This window comes from Sphaeramia orbicularis, chromosome 10 (assembly GCF_902148855.1).
Source record: "Sphaeramia orbicularis chromosome 10, fSphaOr1.1, whole genome shotgun sequence".
NCBI classification, from domain to species: domain Eukaryota; kingdom Metazoa; phylum Chordata; class Actinopteri; order Kurtiformes; family Apogonidae; genus Sphaeramia; species Sphaeramia orbicularis.
This window is the reverse complement of record NC_043966.1, coordinates 6627319-6645843: the sequence shown is the minus strand read 5'-3', so window position 1 is coordinate 6645843 and position 18525 is coordinate 6627319. Positions and strand designations below refer to the sequence as shown.

The window sequence follows — 18525 nt, the reverse complement described above, 5'->3', positions numbered from 1 at the left end:
TGGCCACTTTATTAGGTACACATGGCACTTAAAAGATGTACCTAATAAAGCGGCCATTGAATGGTAGGTCTCTACAACATCTTCGTCATCTTAGAAGATAGTCTAGAGCAATATGTGGATATAGATTCTATACTTTTCCAAAGAATCTGTCATTTTCCTTGATTACCTGGTGTGAGCAAGATGTACCTAATAAAGTGGCCGGTTTATACATGCGCTACCAGAACACATTCTGACACGGTCGGTTTCTACTACATTTTCTGTTTCATATTTTTTTATTGATGTGTATACAAGAGGAATGAAGGCCCTTACTTACATATACACACTGATGTCAACATTAACCGCCATTAGATTTAGATTTGCCTATTTTTAAGAACAAATAACAATGAAACCCGACAAACAATACAATGAAAATAATATTAAAACAGTCAGTGTAAAATAATTAAACTGGTCACATAAACATAAGAATAAATAAAAACAAACAAATTAAAAAAAAAAAATCAATTTTATTATTATTTTTTTTTAAAGGGAAGGGAATTACATTGTCTCAAAAAAAAATCCATAAACGGTTGCCATTTATTGTAGAATTTGTTCGAGTTTCCACGTTTTGAATATCTAATTTTCTCTACTTTTGGTTTCTGCTTCATTTTGTTTTTCCTCAAAGACAACTGGGATCAAGATACAGGTGTAGAGTCTATAAAATTGTCTTACTTTCCTTTTTTACCAGTTCAGTACAGGGCAATTATTCATCATTTTGGAGATAATCTAAGGGGGTAAATGTGTACTTTTTTGTCCAGAAACAACAGTCCCAAACCAGTAGTGCACCTAAGCTGCCCACAAAACCCTGTATAACATTGTGAAACTTAATGTTATCATCACCTAATATTATTAAGTATAATAGAGAAGCTGTAAAGTGTGTTATTGATCCGTTTGTGGTGGTGTTTTCCTAGGTATTGCTCGTTGCACCGGTCCTCCAGACATGGCTGACAGGCTGCTGCTCACCACACCACTCAACAGATTTCAATGTAAAGGTAAACCTGCCTTCTCTTTATTCCGCTCACTGCTCTTTTGTTGTTGTTATGGCATGGATTTATTTTCCTTTATCTTAACAGACGTTAATCCGTGGATTAAGGCGGTCAAGCGCACAGCGTTGTGTTTAAAACTTGAACAAGTGGCAGCAAAAATGGCGTCACCTGTGAATTGAAGTGAATCAGCTCTATGTCCTGATTCTTTCTGAATAGTCCTTTTTCATCTCAGTCATATTATGCTGCAGAGGTCTTCAAATAGAACAGAGTACACAGGCTGATATCTACTATTATTATCCTGGGGATCCCCTGTTATCAGACCACAGGAGAAATGATTTCAGAAGTGCACTTTTCGCATGCAGAATAGAAGAAACCTCTTGTAACGACACGATTATGCGCACCGACTGAAACTCTCAACTCACAAGGGGAGCTCTTTTTACTGTCATCTCTGTCTGTCTCTCTTTTTTAATCCCGATTTTTGTTCTCTTTTCACCACCTCAGGTCCAGTGGATATCGGTCTGATGTCGAAATGCGCCCCCTGTCTGGCAGCCCCCTGTCAAAACAACGGTACCTGTGTCTCAGAAGTCACTGGATCCTACCACTGCACCTGTCCATATGGATTCAAGGTGAGAGAGAAGAGACTGTGTGTGTGCAGACGTTCTCACTTCTAGTATCTGGATGCAAACTTATATGAGGAAAGTATTATTTAGTTCTGTTTTAATGGTTTATTTCATTTGTATGTGTATTTTTTTTATTATACATTTGCATAAACATGTAATTAGACATAAGGAACCACACAGACACAATACAAAAAAAATAAAAAAATACAACAAACCTACAGACCTATTAAATACAAAAAAAACAACAAAAAAACATAACAACAAAATAAATAATAATATCAACTCCTCTTTACAATGTGTATATTCAATCCAAGTTACAGTGTATATTCGATTGTCTTTTATTTTTATAAAGTGTCTGTGCTACAAACATCTTATATTTGACTGCAAGATAAAGTCACCGCCCACTTTTCAACAGCTTATGTTCGGATTGGCTAGACATAAATCAGCTGTGATCAGATGTAGACATGAATCTACTGTGAACACATGATTAATACTAGGCCTGTAACGGTTCACGTACCGAACCGAACCGTTTCAGTACACACCTGTTCGGTTCAGTCCACAGCTGTACCGAAACGGCACAGTATGATGAGACAAAGAAAAAGGAACGAAAGACGTTGTTCGATGCGGAACTTTAAATCCACGCAAGTTTCACACGGACATATTGAAGGAGGACACATTGACCCAAAATATGAAATAGCCGTTGATATAAGGTTAAAAAAAAAACAATAAATATGATGTGAACCTGGAAGGAAGAGACTGCAGACCCTCCACCATCAGTCCAGTCCAGTTTGGATCAGTTCAGGTTCAGGTGAAAGACAACAACGAGGAAAGAGACGTTAATAAGATGGATGCTGTTTGGCCCCTAGGAACTACGGTAGTTCTAAAACACTTACACTAGCTCTGTCTGTCTGTCTGTCTGTCATGCACGCTGTATAATAGAGGAATAAATAGAACGTTGAAAGTATGTAAAGTTTCACTTTCGTTTCACGGCAGCGTTCGTTACGTTAGTTATGGACCACACCCCAGGTATATAACTGCGCGCCCCCGCTACCCCCTGGCTCCGACAAAAAAATAAATAAATCCCCCGTGCACACAGGCACACACAAATACACACAGTGTCCTAAACAGTTTGTTCTTTGTCCTAAAATAAATAATTTGGTTCATTGTGTTGTCAGTGTTTCTCTTCAGTTTGTTTCAACAGAATACCAGTTTACCCTCTTGTTAATGTTGCACTTCATGTGGAATTTCTTTGTTATTTTTATGCAGAATGTGAACTGACAGAACTGTGATTAGATTTTTCTTGTTTGTTCAAAACTACCTTCCAGGGAAAAGTGCAATACTAATGTTTAAAACACATTTAGTAATATTAATAATTTATTTTATTTTCTATTTGATTTGTAGCAGTAGAATTATGTTATTCCTGTTTTTCTATATTCTATTGTCTCCAAAAATTGGGGGAAAAATGTTAAAAAATTCCTAAATACATTAATAGACATTTTGAGGGGTTTTCTTTCTTCCCGTACCGAACCGAAAAAAAAACGAACCGTGGCTTTGAAAACTGAAAATATACCGAACCGAAAATTTTGTGCACCGTTCCAGGCCTAATACATACATACAATAACATGCATGTACAACTACATTCATAGTTTATATTCATCCAGCTTCGTCTTATCCTCCTCTCTTGTCATTGACTGTAATATAATTTTTCTATGTCTGATTATTTATTTTAAAGGAGCGGGATTTCAGCCACTACAATCACTCTTCTGTTGTCAGTTACTAATGGGGGTGGGGCTAACAAATTTGACCTCAAATATGATTGGCTCTCCCTTACTACATCAATAAGTAAAGGATTTTCTAATTGGCTTGTTTTATTTAGAGACCATCATATGGTGACATTTGTTAGAAAACAGGCAGTGCATTTACACGGTTACTATTTTATACCACAGAACCCATCAAAACCAAATAAAGATGCTTTTTTTATTATGTGGAACCTTTAAAACATAGTTCTTCACACCCTTGTCAAGACCCTGTTTGCTGTTTATGCCTCATCAACTGTGTAGATATTTATAGTACATGTTGCAACAGCTGACAAGACTTAGTGTCAGTGTCACGTTTCATCAGCATCATGTAAACCACTATTGTTCTGCTGGTTTCTTTGTATTCTAGAGGCTGTAAATTACATGAATCCAGCCGCTACAGCAGTGGTTCCCACCCTTTTTTGGCTTGTGACTCCATTTTAACATCACAAATTTCTGGCGACCCCAGATATTCAAAACAGACTTTTTTTTTTTTTTTTTTTTTGCTAAAACTAATTTGTTTTTGATCATGTAATAGTTTGCTATACTATGTTGCAAATAAATGTTAATTTTAGATGATATTTAGTCTATATAATGTATATTATTATGGACAGAGGCAGAAAATCCAGCTGTAGATTACTGCACAAAGGGAGAATTTGATTTTCCTTGGTCAGGATATGTACAGTCAGTCCAGCTCTGATTTACAAGGAGGACAATTAATACTGAACAAACAAGAACTGAAACTATGAATTATGAAAGAGCTGCAGCATCTGAAACTTACCTCAATGAATATTTGGCAGATAAACAGAACCACAGTGCTTCAGTTTCAGCTTCAGTTTGTCATGTCTATTATGTTTTGGGATTGTCTCTGTCAACTCAACATATATTTTTTTATTAGTAAGTTTTACTTTTTTTTAATCAATTACTAGAAATTTCAGGCGACCCCACGTGGGGTCCCGCCCCCAAGGTTGAAAAATACTCCACTTTCCAAGGTCAGATGAGATTGGGTGTGTTCAGGGTGTGTTCATGGCTTACTCTTATCATGATGGGATAATATTGATAATATTGTGACTCACTGACCCACCTCTTTACCGTTGTACTTTAAGTTTTGATACTGCCTTGTCTGGGCTTGTTGACATCTGTTTTATTGTCTGTTTGTTAAAAAATGTAAAATCTGTTAAAAATAAAGTATATTTAAAAAAAAAAAAAAAAAAAAAAGACATGACAAACTCTGAAGCTGAAACTGAAAAAAAATACATAAATACTGCGCTACAGAGATCTATAAAATGTACCTTTTGCTCTTCGACTCCTAGAAATCGGTTGCATGTGTGAATGTATCGGAGATGGATAGCCCCGCTGCATAAGCCTGTGGTATTAGCAGTATTATCAGGCTTAGCTTCGGCCTTGCATGCATAATGTATCTACCTGTTCATCAATAGAGAAATGATGACTGCAGCTGGCTGCTCTGGAGCTACTGACCAATCAAAAGACAGAGGGTGTAATAATTGTCAAGACCCCCGCATTAGGAAAGACATGCAAATCTACTACCAACGGGGAGATTTCCATTAAGCAGAGTGGGGCTCACGTGTGGGAATTTGCTTGTGTGTGAACGAACATTAAAGATACACAAAGATGCTCTTCTAATGTTCGCACACACACACACACACACACACACCTCATAACCTTTGGGCTTCAACAGGAGAACAAAGCCTTTGTATCCACTTTAATTAAAACATCACTTGCCAAGGTCATAGACTGGGAAACAGAGTCTGTGTGTGCATGTGTGTGTCACTATGTGTATGTTTTCTGTCTGAGTTGTCGTCCTGTGGGGCAACATTAATTAAAATGTGTTAGAGAAATCAAAGAAGGAACAGCAGATAACAAAAGAGGAGAGGAAATAAGGAGGTGGAGAGAGGGGGAAAGAGAGGGGACATTTGTACGTTACTGATGTGTAATAGAGGGAAAGTATTCAGGTACTTGGCATTTGACCCTCTAATGCAAGGGCCACATTCAGAACAGTATGATCTCAAATGGGCCGGACCAGTAAAATAATAATAATAATAATAATAATAATAATAATAATAATAATAATAATAATAATAATAATAACATATAAATAATGAAAACTCCCAACTTTTGTCTTTGAGAGTAAAAGAAGTTAAATTACAATATGAAAATGTTTACATTTACAAGCTGTCCTTTAAAAAATGTGAATAATGAACATTTTTCTTAAGAAAATTGAGTCTAATGTAATGTAATCTTGTCTATTCTAGTCAAATCGAATCCAGTCTAATGTAATATAATCGAATCTAGTCTAATGTAATGTAATGTAATCTAATCTAGTCTAATGTAATGTAATCCAATCTAGTCAAATGTTATGTAATCTAGTCTATTCTAATCTAATGTAATCTATTCTAATCTAATCTATGATAATGTAATGTAATCTAATCTAGTCTAATGTAATGTAATCTAATCTAATCTAGTCTAATGTAATATGATCTAGTCTATTCTAATCTAATGCAATCTATTGTAATCTAATGTAATCAAATCTAATTTAATCTAGTTTAAGATAATCTAGTCGAATGCAATCTAATTTGTCTAATATAATTTAGTGTAATCTAATATAGTCTAATGTAATCGAATCTAATCGAATCAAATGTAATCTAATATAGACTACTGTAATGGAATCTAATCTATTCTACTTTAATCTAATCTAGTCGAATGTAATCTAATCTAATGTAATATAATCTAGTCTATTCTAGTCTTTTCGAATCTAATCTAATCTAATCTAATGTAGTCTAATGTAATATAATCTAATCTAATGTAATCTAGTCTAATTTAATCTAATCTATGTTAATCCAGTCTAGTCTAATTTAATTTAATGTAATGTAATGCAGTCTAATCTAATCTCGGTTAATCCAATCCAGTCTAATGTAATGTAATGCAGTGTAATCTAATCTAATATAATATAATATAATCTAGGTTAATACAATCTAGTCTAATCTAATCTAATCTAATCTCATGATGTTATTTTACTGGTCTGACCCACTCGACGTCACATTGGTCTTTATGTAGCCACTGAACTAAAATGCTTCTGACATCCTGAAAACATTGACTCTTAACGTCTTCAGTGTGATTTTTACATTTCACAGATTCATCCCAGGGTCCAGATCGGACCCTACGGTGGGCCGCTTTTGGCCCACAGGCCGTATGTTTGACACCCCTGCTCTAATGCTCAGTTGGTTTGTCAGAAGGATTACACAAAACCAACTCCACTGATTTTTCATGGAAGTTGTTGGAAGGGTAGAGGACAGCCCAGGGTTGAAGTCATTAAAGTGTGCAGATCCATAAAAACAGGCAGGAGTGGAATTTTTTTTACTGCTTGATCTAACATTCTCACACTTTTACGTACTTGTGCCAAGGCCCCACAGTCTCGCATTACAAATGTGTGATCGAGGAGGGAATAAGGAAACACTAAAATGTTGAAAGTGAGGAAAAATGAGAAAAAGGGAGCGTTTGAATGAATGAGAGATGGAACAAAACAAACAAAGAGAAGGAAAAAAAGGAGAGAAGCGTGTAATGAAGATGGATGGAGAGGGAAAATGAGAATAAACGTCCCTTTTTCTGCTTTGATCAGAGGAAGCCGGTGTGTTGGCAGTGGATTGAAATTAAAACTAGAGCCACGTTGTGTATTCGTGCATGTTGTGTGTGTTTTGTTTGTATACGTGTGGATTCTGATACGTGATACGACTCCTTGTGAAAACTGTATATTCAGAAAACTGGTGTGTGGGTGTGTAACGCATGTGTTTGTGTATTTAATGTCTGCAGGCACGCTTGTACATTTGTTTTAGCTGATAACTGTGAACGTGTTTGTCTACAAAAGCAGATAAATAGAATGAATAACAATAGAAATACAGCACTTCCGTAGCTTAATAAATTGGAACTGTAACAAAGACAAAGCTCTACAGTAAATCCTCTTCCAAAAACAGCTTTAAGAATGTCCTAACATGAACTTTTCTTTCCCTCCAGGGTCAAAACTGTGAAATCCCCATCAACGCCTGTATTAGTTTCCCCTGCTCTAATGGAGGAACCTGCCACATTCAGCCAGGCCTTGAAGACCACTTCAGGTACGTCTGTTAACCCTAGAATGCCAAACGTATTATATTTAATACATGAATTTTGAAGCCCTTTACATGATCAGTGGGATTTTTTTTCTTGTAAAACCTGATGTATACAATTAGATACATGCAATACACAAATAATCCACAAGGAGGGAGGAATTCGTTCACCAGAGGACTTTCCAGTGACACTACAAGACTGTCATTAACCCTTTCATGCATGAATTATGAGAACATTAATCAAGAATTTTTTCTTTATGCCTATTTGGGAATTAAAATAAACAATTTGATTATTATTATTTTCTTTTTTTTTTTTTATGAAGGTATTTTTCATGGAGTTGCAAAAATGTCCACCAAACTGGACACCATGTGTTTAATTTTTGAAGCAAAGAAACATGTATTTACTGATATACCGTGTGAAAATTATGAAATAAAAACATTAAATGCTGCTAATTTGACGTTTTCTCACATTTTAACATACACTACAAACAAAAAGTTAAGGATATTTTTAATTTTTGGGCTGTTTTTTCAGTTGGGATTCTAAGCACAACGCTTTTTACTTTTTTGTGTCTGAACTGAATTGAAACGCATTTTTTTTAATGACCAAACATAGTTTTATATACAAATGGCAAAAATGACAACAAAAAAAAAAAGAAATATCCTTAACTTTTTGTTTGTAGTGTACTCTAATACTAGTCATGTCTCACTTCATGGACATAATATGGCAAAAAAAAAAAAAACACTTTTGTTCTTAATCACACTCTAATAACAATAACAAGGAATTGATTTACACTTGAATATGTTAGATCGGGTTTATCAAGAACAGCAAAGCTACAGTAATGTTTTCAATTGCAGTGTGTGGGATGGTGCATAAGCGTCCAATGGTTGGCTGATATGGAACTAAAACAACAAAACACATGAATATGTAAGAGAACAGCTGGAGAATAGATGTCCACTGTAGTGACCACTATGTATGAAAGGGTTAATGAGGAAGGAGGAAGAACTTTAACAATAATAATAATAATAATAATCCTACTACTAATGCACGTTTCAGCCCCACCCTGTGTCCATGTGTCCCATCGATGTTGCAGCACAGAGGGCGTTTGTACGGGTTTTCCTCAGCCTTCACAGGCCTGTTCGCCGCCAAACTCACCAAATAAATGGAAACATTACCTGACTATCTACTAGGCACAATTTTATATCCGTATTCAAATGTTGTGAGGTATGCTGGGTGATTTTAACAGGGTCCCAGCTCACCACACACCAGAGGGAATACGGGTACAAGGTCGCTGTTGCACCACGGGAGGGCACTATCGTACAATGGCACCACAGGTACAATTCCACTAGTAATAATAATAATAATGCATTTTATTTATAGTACTTTCAGGACGCTCAAGGTCACCATACAAAGTTGTTAAAATAAATAAAACACAATTAAAATTACACACATTCATACAGAAAACTTTGCCAGTCTTGAAAAGGAATTACCAATTTGTTAAACATGTTTGTGTTATATTATGTTTTTGTTTGTTCAACGATAATAATATTTGAGCATTTAGACCCGATATATCAAATATGATACAAAATTGAAACTCATACATGGAAATTGATATTAACCCTTTCATGCACAGTGGTCACTCCAGTGGACAGTTCTTCTCCAGCTGTTCTCTTGTATATTCATGGGTTTGGTTGTTTTAGTTGCATATCAGCCAACACAGTGGATGCTGATGCATCATCACATACACAGACATTCAGTCCATTACTGTACCTTTGCTGTTCTTGATAAACCTGATCTGCACTAACATGTTTGAGTGTAAATCAGTTGTTATTTATTAGACAAGAAGGTTTTTTTTTGCATATTATCTCCATTAAGTGAGTAATAACTAGCATTAGAATATGTTAAAATGTGAGAAAACATCAGATTAGCAGCATTAAAAATGTTTTTATTTCATTGTTTTCATCTCAGTTTCTGATATTGGATTTTAAACACGTTTCTTTACTTCAAAAATTAAATGCATGGACATTATGTAACTCCATGAAAAGAAAAAAAAAAAAACCTCAATCATATTGTTTTTTTCATGCCTAAGGAGGAATAAAAACACTCAAGAAAAAAATCTTGATGAAGGTTGTCATAGTTCATGCATGAAAGGGTTAAAAAAAATTTTTTTGGGTTCTTCAGAAGGACCAATAAAGGCTCCAGTTTCAAAGAACTGGAATTTTCTGTCAATAATGTAATGGTTCAGGCTTTACAGGGTTAACTAATCCCTCATGTTAAAAGGTAGTGGGTAAAAGGGAGGTCACTTTCATCTGCAAGCATAAGATTGGACTTTAATATTTTTTATTACCGCGCCACCAAAGAGGAAGCAAGGAGTATTGTTGTTGGTTCGGTTTTATTTCATTGTTTCTTTTCTTGTTTGTTAACACTTTAGCAGCAAAACTATCAGTTGAATTCATAACAAATTGGGTTTATATATTGTCAGTGATCCAGAGTAGATGTCATTACATTGTGGGAAAAGTAGGTCGCAGTTCAAATTTTTTATGAATTTTTAAAATCTTTTTTTTTCCCCATTTACTTATAATGGCCAAAATGTGTCTATGCTGTCTATGTCTATACTGACATCAGCACACACATCGACATGATGACATCAGCGGGATCAATGCCAAAATAAGCTACAGTATGTGCAAAGAGTGGGGTTTGTTGTGCCTGTCACCACATGTTTTACTTTTGTTTTATTTAGTATTTTATTCTAAGACTTTTTTTCCACTGTAGCACTTTGAGATTCTTTTGAATGAATGCTTTATGAATAAATGCAGTTTATTCTTTCTTTCTAAGTAAGTAACAGAGTTCATTCATTTTGCTCAAAACTGTTAAAAGATGCTGTTCCAGAGCAGGAAGTCAGGCTGGATTCTACATCTGAACTCTCTAGCAGATCAGGATTTTTAATTAAATGAACACAACATTTTTTTTAGTGCATTTTATGTTGTTTTCACATTCTGAAGGTAATCTGTGCTAAACTGGTCATAGTCATTGGTCACTGGTATAAGAGCCAATCCCTTTGAAGAATAATAAAGTATCAGACCATCCGCTTGTATCAGAATGGTTAAATAAAATTGTGTTTATTATGAGTCGTGACAGTTTCCTGTTGTATAACCAACAGTAATTATGGTGTTTGTGTTGAAGCCTGGTTTCCAGAAATGTCTGCATGAAATTATTCATTATGTTCATCAGTTGCTGTACATCAGCCAAACTGGAAGAAATAATCAAGGTGAACGGGAGGAAATGAATTAATGAGCAGCATTCTGCAGCCCATTTGTCCATATGCCCTTAGTAAATGTTGCACAAATGAATCTCAAGTTGTTAATTCTAGAACAGAGCTTTGAACGGGAACATGGGACCATTCGTCTTTCAGCTTTGCATCACCAGATTTTACTTTTATTATTGAAACTCAATCTGAATCCGAAATTCAATCACTGAGAATTTACAAAACTAAACACTAGTCGCTTTTCCATTGACCCTCAAATTGCGTGAATATAACTTGCACATAAAAATTTACCTAATGGAAAAATGACAATTTCGCCAAAACTCTTGGCAAGAGGTGGTTTTTCGGGTGTAGCGCAATTGTTATATCACACAAAACTGCAATGGAAAGGCCTTTTTCCACAACTAAAGTCACATGAATAAATTAAAAAAAACAAAAAACACAGATGTTGACAGACGTTAAAACAAGCAAAGAAGAAGAGTTTTAAAAGAAACATGTCCCAGTATGTGTGGGCACACCAGGAAACTGAATCATTTTTTTATTTAGTATGAAATAGAGGGGTAATATATAATAATAATAATGAATATATCTGTAAATCAACATGATATTTACATTCGTCACCACGTTTATGGAATGACTTCTTGTGTCATCTCGTGATAATAAATAAATAAATTATCGCATTCGTGATTTAATGGAAAAACAGACATTACGCAGTTTTGCTTTTTTTGACATTTAATAAATTACGGTAAAGTTTTGCACATACGTCCAATTGAAAAGAGACTGCTGGTGTGATGCTACCAATAGTTATGTATTTGTACATAATAATAATAATAATAATAATAATAATAATAATAATAATAATAATAATAATAATAATATCTTTATTTGTCATTGTAACATGTGCAATGGAATTAAAAGTACCATCCAGTCTGTACATCATATCTAAAACCCACTATAAAAATACAAATAAAATCTGAAACATTATTAGAAATGAAACAATTTGAAATCATGATGTTCTTGAGAAATTCTGATTGAAGATTTGGCATCAGTGTGTCTAACTATGGTGAAATCAGGGTTTTGTTTTCTTTTTTTTTCTCTCCAAAGAGCAAAATCGTTGTTTCCCAGTGTAAATGAGTAAAAAATACTGCATGTAGAAGAAGAATAAAAATCATTTCAGAAGAGTCCTTTGAGAATCCATTTAGCTGTGGGTCGAATCCCATTGCCCTCTTCACCCTCGTCCCCATCTCTATTAGTGGAGAAGCTTCTGAAAAAAAACTCAGCCTGTATTCTCATCTAAAGGAAAATTAACATTACTCTGCCCTAGAAATGTAGACAACGTGATTAGAGTGGACAGTCTTGCCTCACTGGACAATGCATTACCGGCGATAACAACTTACTCTGACCTTATGATGTGTTTTCCTTCTTGTGTGTGTATGCTGGGGGGGTGGTGGTGGTGGGGGGGGGGGGGGGGCAGGAAGGACTGGAGACGTTTCAGAGGAGGAACCCCCATTTGGGCCGCTCATTAAACCGCTGTTCCCCTCTCTGACCTCTTGTTTTAAGAGATTTTCTGTTACCATCCACATCAGACTGTCTGGGTTGTTCCTGCAAAAAGCTGCGACACTGTTTCCATAATAATAATAACGTTTATCATCTTTACATATAAATGAGCCAGAGCAGAATATGAGGCTTTTCCATATCCAAAACAGATTGTGGTTCCGTATGCGACTCTGAATGCAAGCTGTGATGGTATTTAAAGAAATGATAGTAAACACTGAGATATGCATGAACATCTGCAGCACTCGTAGTATTAGAGCTTTAATATGGAACATTTCCATATTAAATATCTGCAAACAGCCAGGCCTTTGTCAAATATTGTGTAGAGATGTGTACTTAAATTCAATCAAACACTTCTAGCAATAATCAACTTTCGAGGAAAGTCATGGTTTTATTCATTCAGTCACCTCTCAGTTGGCAAACAGCAGATAAAACACCACAAATGCAGTTTATTCAGCAAGTTAGGATGTCTATAAAGTCATGGTAATAAATAAGGTGGCTCATGTTCAGTTCATATTCCCTTTAGCCCTATCCACGAGCCGCGGGCCTAAAACAATTATATTAATATTCATCTACTATAAAAATATAATAAATCAGGACAATGGATGTTTTTTTTCAACTTTTGCTCAAAGTTTAGACCCTAATGTTAATAAAAGTACATCAAAAGTGTATTTTAGTGCAAACTTTAATCTTCAAACATGCTTTTTAATCTTTGTGGGGTGAAATATACGCTATTAAAAATCTCCAACACGGACAATTAATTTACACATATCATCGTCAATCCAGCCGAAAAAAAACAGGCGAGGATAAAAAATTCTAATTTCTCTTTTAGTTTGTTACAGTTTACTCAGGCATAATAATAGATACAATATTTTAGACAATGGGAATAGATTCTGTGAGGTCTCTAAATGTCCACAGACACCAAGAACATCCATATGAACCTTATTATTGTGAAGTAATTCTTCATTTACTTTGGGTGTGTCTTTTTAGGCATTTTTCCCCTGAAAATATGGTCAGGGTTTAACAGGTTAATATTATGCTTGCAAACATTATCTGCAGGTATTTCAGTTGAATAAAACAGTGTAATGTGAATGCAGCTCGCTAAATGTAATGTGAATAAAACTACAGTCGTGGAAAAAATTATCAGACCATTAAATGTCAACTAAAAACAATGGTTATGCAATCGAGTACTAACTCCTGTGTGTATCATGTGACTAAAACAGAAAAGAAAACATGGAATGCCGAAAAGCACTGTTTTTGTCAGTACAATGCCATAGATATTGATGTAAGAACTGAAGTGATTTTGGTTATTATCAAGAAAACATGGAAGATGGATAGATATGAGCTCTGAAATTAAACTACTATGAGATATTTTTGTTGTTATCATTATATTTATCCAAACAAATGTACCTTTAGTTGTACCAGGCGTTAAAATGAACAAGAAATTGAAGAAAACAAGGGGTGGTGTTGAGCCGCATTATGCAATAAATTCGCATTATGTAATAAAAGTTCAAAATGTAATAAGAATGTCACGTCATCTTGTAATAAACTGACACATTTTGTAATAAACTACGTCAACGCATTTTGACACATTTTCATTTTTTTTTAAAAATGTAATAATGTGGTTCATTAAGTAATAACAATCCAAATAAATATAATTTCAGAGCAATTTAGAAGAAATTAGTCACAGGAGCTACAGGTAATGGAATCAGAACTTTAACCACACAGTTTAAAAATGTGTCAAGTGCATTTTGTAATAAATTTCTCAAATTGTAATAACTTACTACATAATGCAAAAAAATTTACGACATAACGCACTGAGGTAGTTTATTACAAAATGCGTCAGTTTATTACATAATGCAGCTTTATTACAAGATGATATGACATTCTTATTACATTTTGAACTTTTATTACATAATGGGAATTTATTATATAATGCGGCTCAACAGGTGGTCTAATCATTTTTTCTGCAGCTGTATATTAGAAGACCTCATTTTATAAGTGATTTCTGCCACAGTCACATCACATCAAGCGCTGAAAATTTTGTTGGTCCGTGTCATATTGTTCTTTGTTATCTGATGATTTTATGTGCTCGAAATGAAACTAAACTAACTAAATTTTCATTAGCACTGATAGAGAAAACAACAACTCTCACGATCCCTCACTATTTTACAACATCATGGAGCTACATTTTTTGATTCTATTTTGTCTGAGAGATCCCCAAAATTCTGCATTTATTAATACAGTACTTGCAGATACATGGGTGCACATCCAATACGGAGCTGAAATCATTTACATATGTGATATTTATTAGTGTAAAAGATAATTAATCAAGTTAAGAAAGTTGCAGTTGCTGAATATGTCTCTGCAGCTTCAACATAACCAGACAGTGCTGAAAACATTCATTCAATGGGAATTAACATACATTCATAGAAACGAAACGAAACGAAACGAAACGAATAGAATAGAATAGAATAGAATAGAATAGAATAGAATAGAATAGAATAGAATAGAATAGAATATCTTCATTGTCATTATAATAGGTACAATAAAATTAAAAGTGCCATCCAAACTGTATATCTTATATAAAACCAACAGTAAAAATATGAGTAAAAGGAGCAAAAATAAATAGACAAACATTACTATTTCTGCTTTGACATTGGTTCTAAAGCCATGTTCAAAAATACAACACATGTAAGTTTACACTGCAGCACATCCACATCATCAGGGTGTCTACAGATCCTTCAAAAGTCTTAAATATAATTGTCCTAAATTAAGGTTTTATATGTAATTATTGAAAAATGTCTCCAAAAGCCAGAAAATTAGCTTCATAAAACGTGCACGTCCACTGATCATATTCAAACAGATACATTTAGCATCAAAATACCTCGATTTCAACCTACACAATGCAAAAAAAACACCAGTTTTTCCTTTAGCAAGTATTAAACTGATAAATAATAATAACAAAACCCCTTAAAGCCCTTCAGAATGTTCCTGTTGAGTGAAAGGCTTTGGGTTTGCCTTTTTTTTTTTTTTTTTTTTTTTTTTACAAGGAAGCCCCTTCTTCACTGTCACACCTGGGAGATTCCTGGTACATTTACAGCGTTTAATCCAGGCTCCGGTGGAACAGCCTGGGGGTCAGGAGACTGTTGGCTGTGGACGGAGCAAAGAGCAAAGCATCACTCACTGACTTCCCTGAACATTGTTCCCCAGTTGAACTAAGGATACCACAGGGTAGCCTTTATATCACAGTCCTGCTTCTCATACTCTCACACCTAAACTGCTGCAAGTCCATCAAGAAACACTGTAAACATTTTGTAAAACTGTAAAAAAAAAAAAAAAAAATGACCATACTACAACCCCTTACCCTCTTATTGCCATATTTGGAGTCCCCCTGAATTATCCAAAGTTCACCACACAGAAACTAAATGTGTTAGCATTTACTTCTTTGATTGCCCGTACACGTATCCTCCTTCTTTCACTGCAAAAATCTAAATCTTACCAAGTGTATTTTTCTCATTTCTAGTCAGAATATCTCATCACACTTAAAATAAGACACAATCACCTAAAGAATAACTTTTCAGTGAGATGTAAGAACTTATTTTTAGACAATAGATCTGGAAAATCTGATTTCAAGAAATCTTACCAAGATAGTTTTCACTTGTTCCATTGGCAGATTTTTTTTTTTGCTTGAATTAAGCAAAAATAAATGTTGAATTCAGCAGAAAAATCTTGAATTAAGCAAAATAAATAAATAATATATATATATATATATATATATATATATATATATATATATATATATATATATATATATATATATATTTATCTTGAATTAAGCAAAAAAGATCTCAAATGAATCATAAAAAAACTTGAATCAAGCAAAAAAAAAAAAAAATCTTGAATCAAGCAAAATTAAAAGTCTTGAATTAAGCAACAAAATCTGCCAATGGAACAGGTGAAAATTATCTTGGTAAGATTTCTTGAAATAAGATTTTCCAGATCTTTTGTCTAAAAATAAGTTCTTATATCTCACTGAAAAGTTACTCTTTAGGTGATTGTCTTCTTTTAAGTGTGATGAGATATTTGGACTAGAAATCAGAAAAATACACTTGGTAAGATTTAGATTTTTGCAGTGTTAGAAGTCATCTAAACCTCCAGCAGAACACACCTGGATTGGATGACAGACGTAATGTCTTTCTTGAAACTGAACAAGATCAAATTTTCTCTCAGGATCAACTGAGAAATTTGGCATTACATGGAAGCCTTTCCTCTCTTACTTTGTTTAAACATCTACAGAAAACATAACAGAATAGAATAGATATAACTCTCGTAATTAGGTGAATGTGGACACATGTGGGGTGGGTGGGTGTGGGGGGGGGGGGCTACTTTTCCCTTTTTTAGTTGAATCCATAAGGACCCAGTGTGACCTGTGTGGCAGTTCCAAAATGAATTTTTCTCTATATTTAATTGTCCTTAAGTGGTTTATCACCATTTATTATAATATTGTATTTTGTGTGGGGGGTTTTTTCAGTGAAAATCAGGTATTTTCCAACATTTAATTTACTAATCATGTAAACGTTCATAAAAGCTCAGAGTAAAGTTGAGGATTATTATATCAATAATAGAGAAACTGTAGAAAAATTGACTTTTTCAGCAAAATCTCTCATTAACTGAACATAAAACCAGTGTCTCCATCCACTGTCATTGATCCAACTCCATGGGTTTTACTGGTGAATCAATGTTGTAGAAGATGATGATGTTTCCACGGTAACTACGGAGCCTCTGAACGTCCAAATGGGTCATATCTGATGACCATGAAAAGATGACAACCTGTATTTTACACCATTTATTGACATGTATTAGTGGATCACCAGGTATTAAACAGTTTATATCAGTAGATGATTTTAATAGATGGTGGATGTTTGGGTCTTTATGGGTTAAGTTTTAGTTTTTTGGACATGCTTATATCTGTGCTGAGAGGGTATGTATACTGAAAATGTGTCCTAATTGAAAGATTGTAAGAAAATATGTATTTATCTATGACCTTAAAAACTCTTTATCGTTCGATCTGTTGACTGATTTCTTTTGGACGCCAATACAAAGCAAACGCATCCAAATTATTTATAAAAATTCATTCCAGGGATTGAAATCTAACTCCAGCAGCAGACCTCAAACCAAAGCACTGAGCGATTTCTCTTCTAAATGGAATTAAATTAATATCAGATGTATGGGTTTTTAATTTATGACATTTATAACAAGAGTGCGTCCAGCCTTAGAAAGGAAGCGAACCACATTAAATATGTTTTGTGTAGTCCGGGATAATTCTTACTACACACATTAAAGGCTTTATTGTCCATGTTTTCTGTACGTCCTTAATTCTGTCTGACAGTGACATCAGTTTCAGGTCAAAACGTCCCCCTTTTGTCCACTTCTGGTGACATATAGCCACTGTGATTGATACAATTGTCAGAAATGTCTTAACCAGATTCGTCTGTTTCCCCAGCGCCGTAACAAGGCCTTTGCCCTTTGAAACGCTCTGATATGCGTCTGGCCTTTAGCTTCCTGCGTGGTAATGCTATTAGGGCTCTCTTTACCCTTTACGGATCTTCTCTTAATGTTAATACCAACACAGGTAGATACTCTCACCCTCAGAGAGAAGGAGGGGAGGAGGAGGAGAAACAGACAGAAAGAGTGGTGGACCAGACCCCTTTGACATTTCAACATGTTATATAATCAGGTGGGAATATTCACTAAGTCCAATTAGCCCTGGGTCTTCATGGGAACCCATTTGTCAAACTATATGGTGTAAATGTCAGGACCGGAATTTGATTGGTGGGACAATGATCTCCGTGAACCCGCTGACCCCATCATTTGTATTACACGTCTTTTGTTTCCCAAAGGAGGCGTTAATGTCCTGTTTCTATCCTGTTCACCTTCAGACTTCTGAGGGTTCTGTGTCTGCTTTTCCTTTCATTTCATTTATAAAAGAATAACTGCATGTAAAAGTAAATGATAGAGAGAGAGAAAGAGAGGTGGATAGATAGATAGATAGATAGATAGATAGATAGATAGATAGATAGATAGATAGATAGATAGATAGATAGATAGATAGATAGATAGATAGATAGATAGATAGATAGATAGATAGATAG

At 34.7% G+C, this 18525-nt stretch overlaps 1 protein-coding gene across 1 annotated transcript in view; it reads left to right on the top strand.

Annotated features, from left to right (window-relative positions):
* Nucleotides 1-18525, top strand: part of slit3 (slit homolog 3 (Drosophila)) — a 742110-nt gene that overhangs the window by 657043 nt on the left and 66542 nt on the right. Inside the window, exons 26-28 of the mRNA XM_030145427.1 lie at nt 948-1028; nt 1524-1648; nt 7468-7565. Of these exons, the coding sequence (XP_030001287.1) occupies nt 948-1028; nt 1524-1648; nt 7468-7565 (304 nt within the window). The remainder of the gene's footprint in view (nt 1-947; nt 1029-1523; nt 1649-7467; nt 7566-18525) is intronic.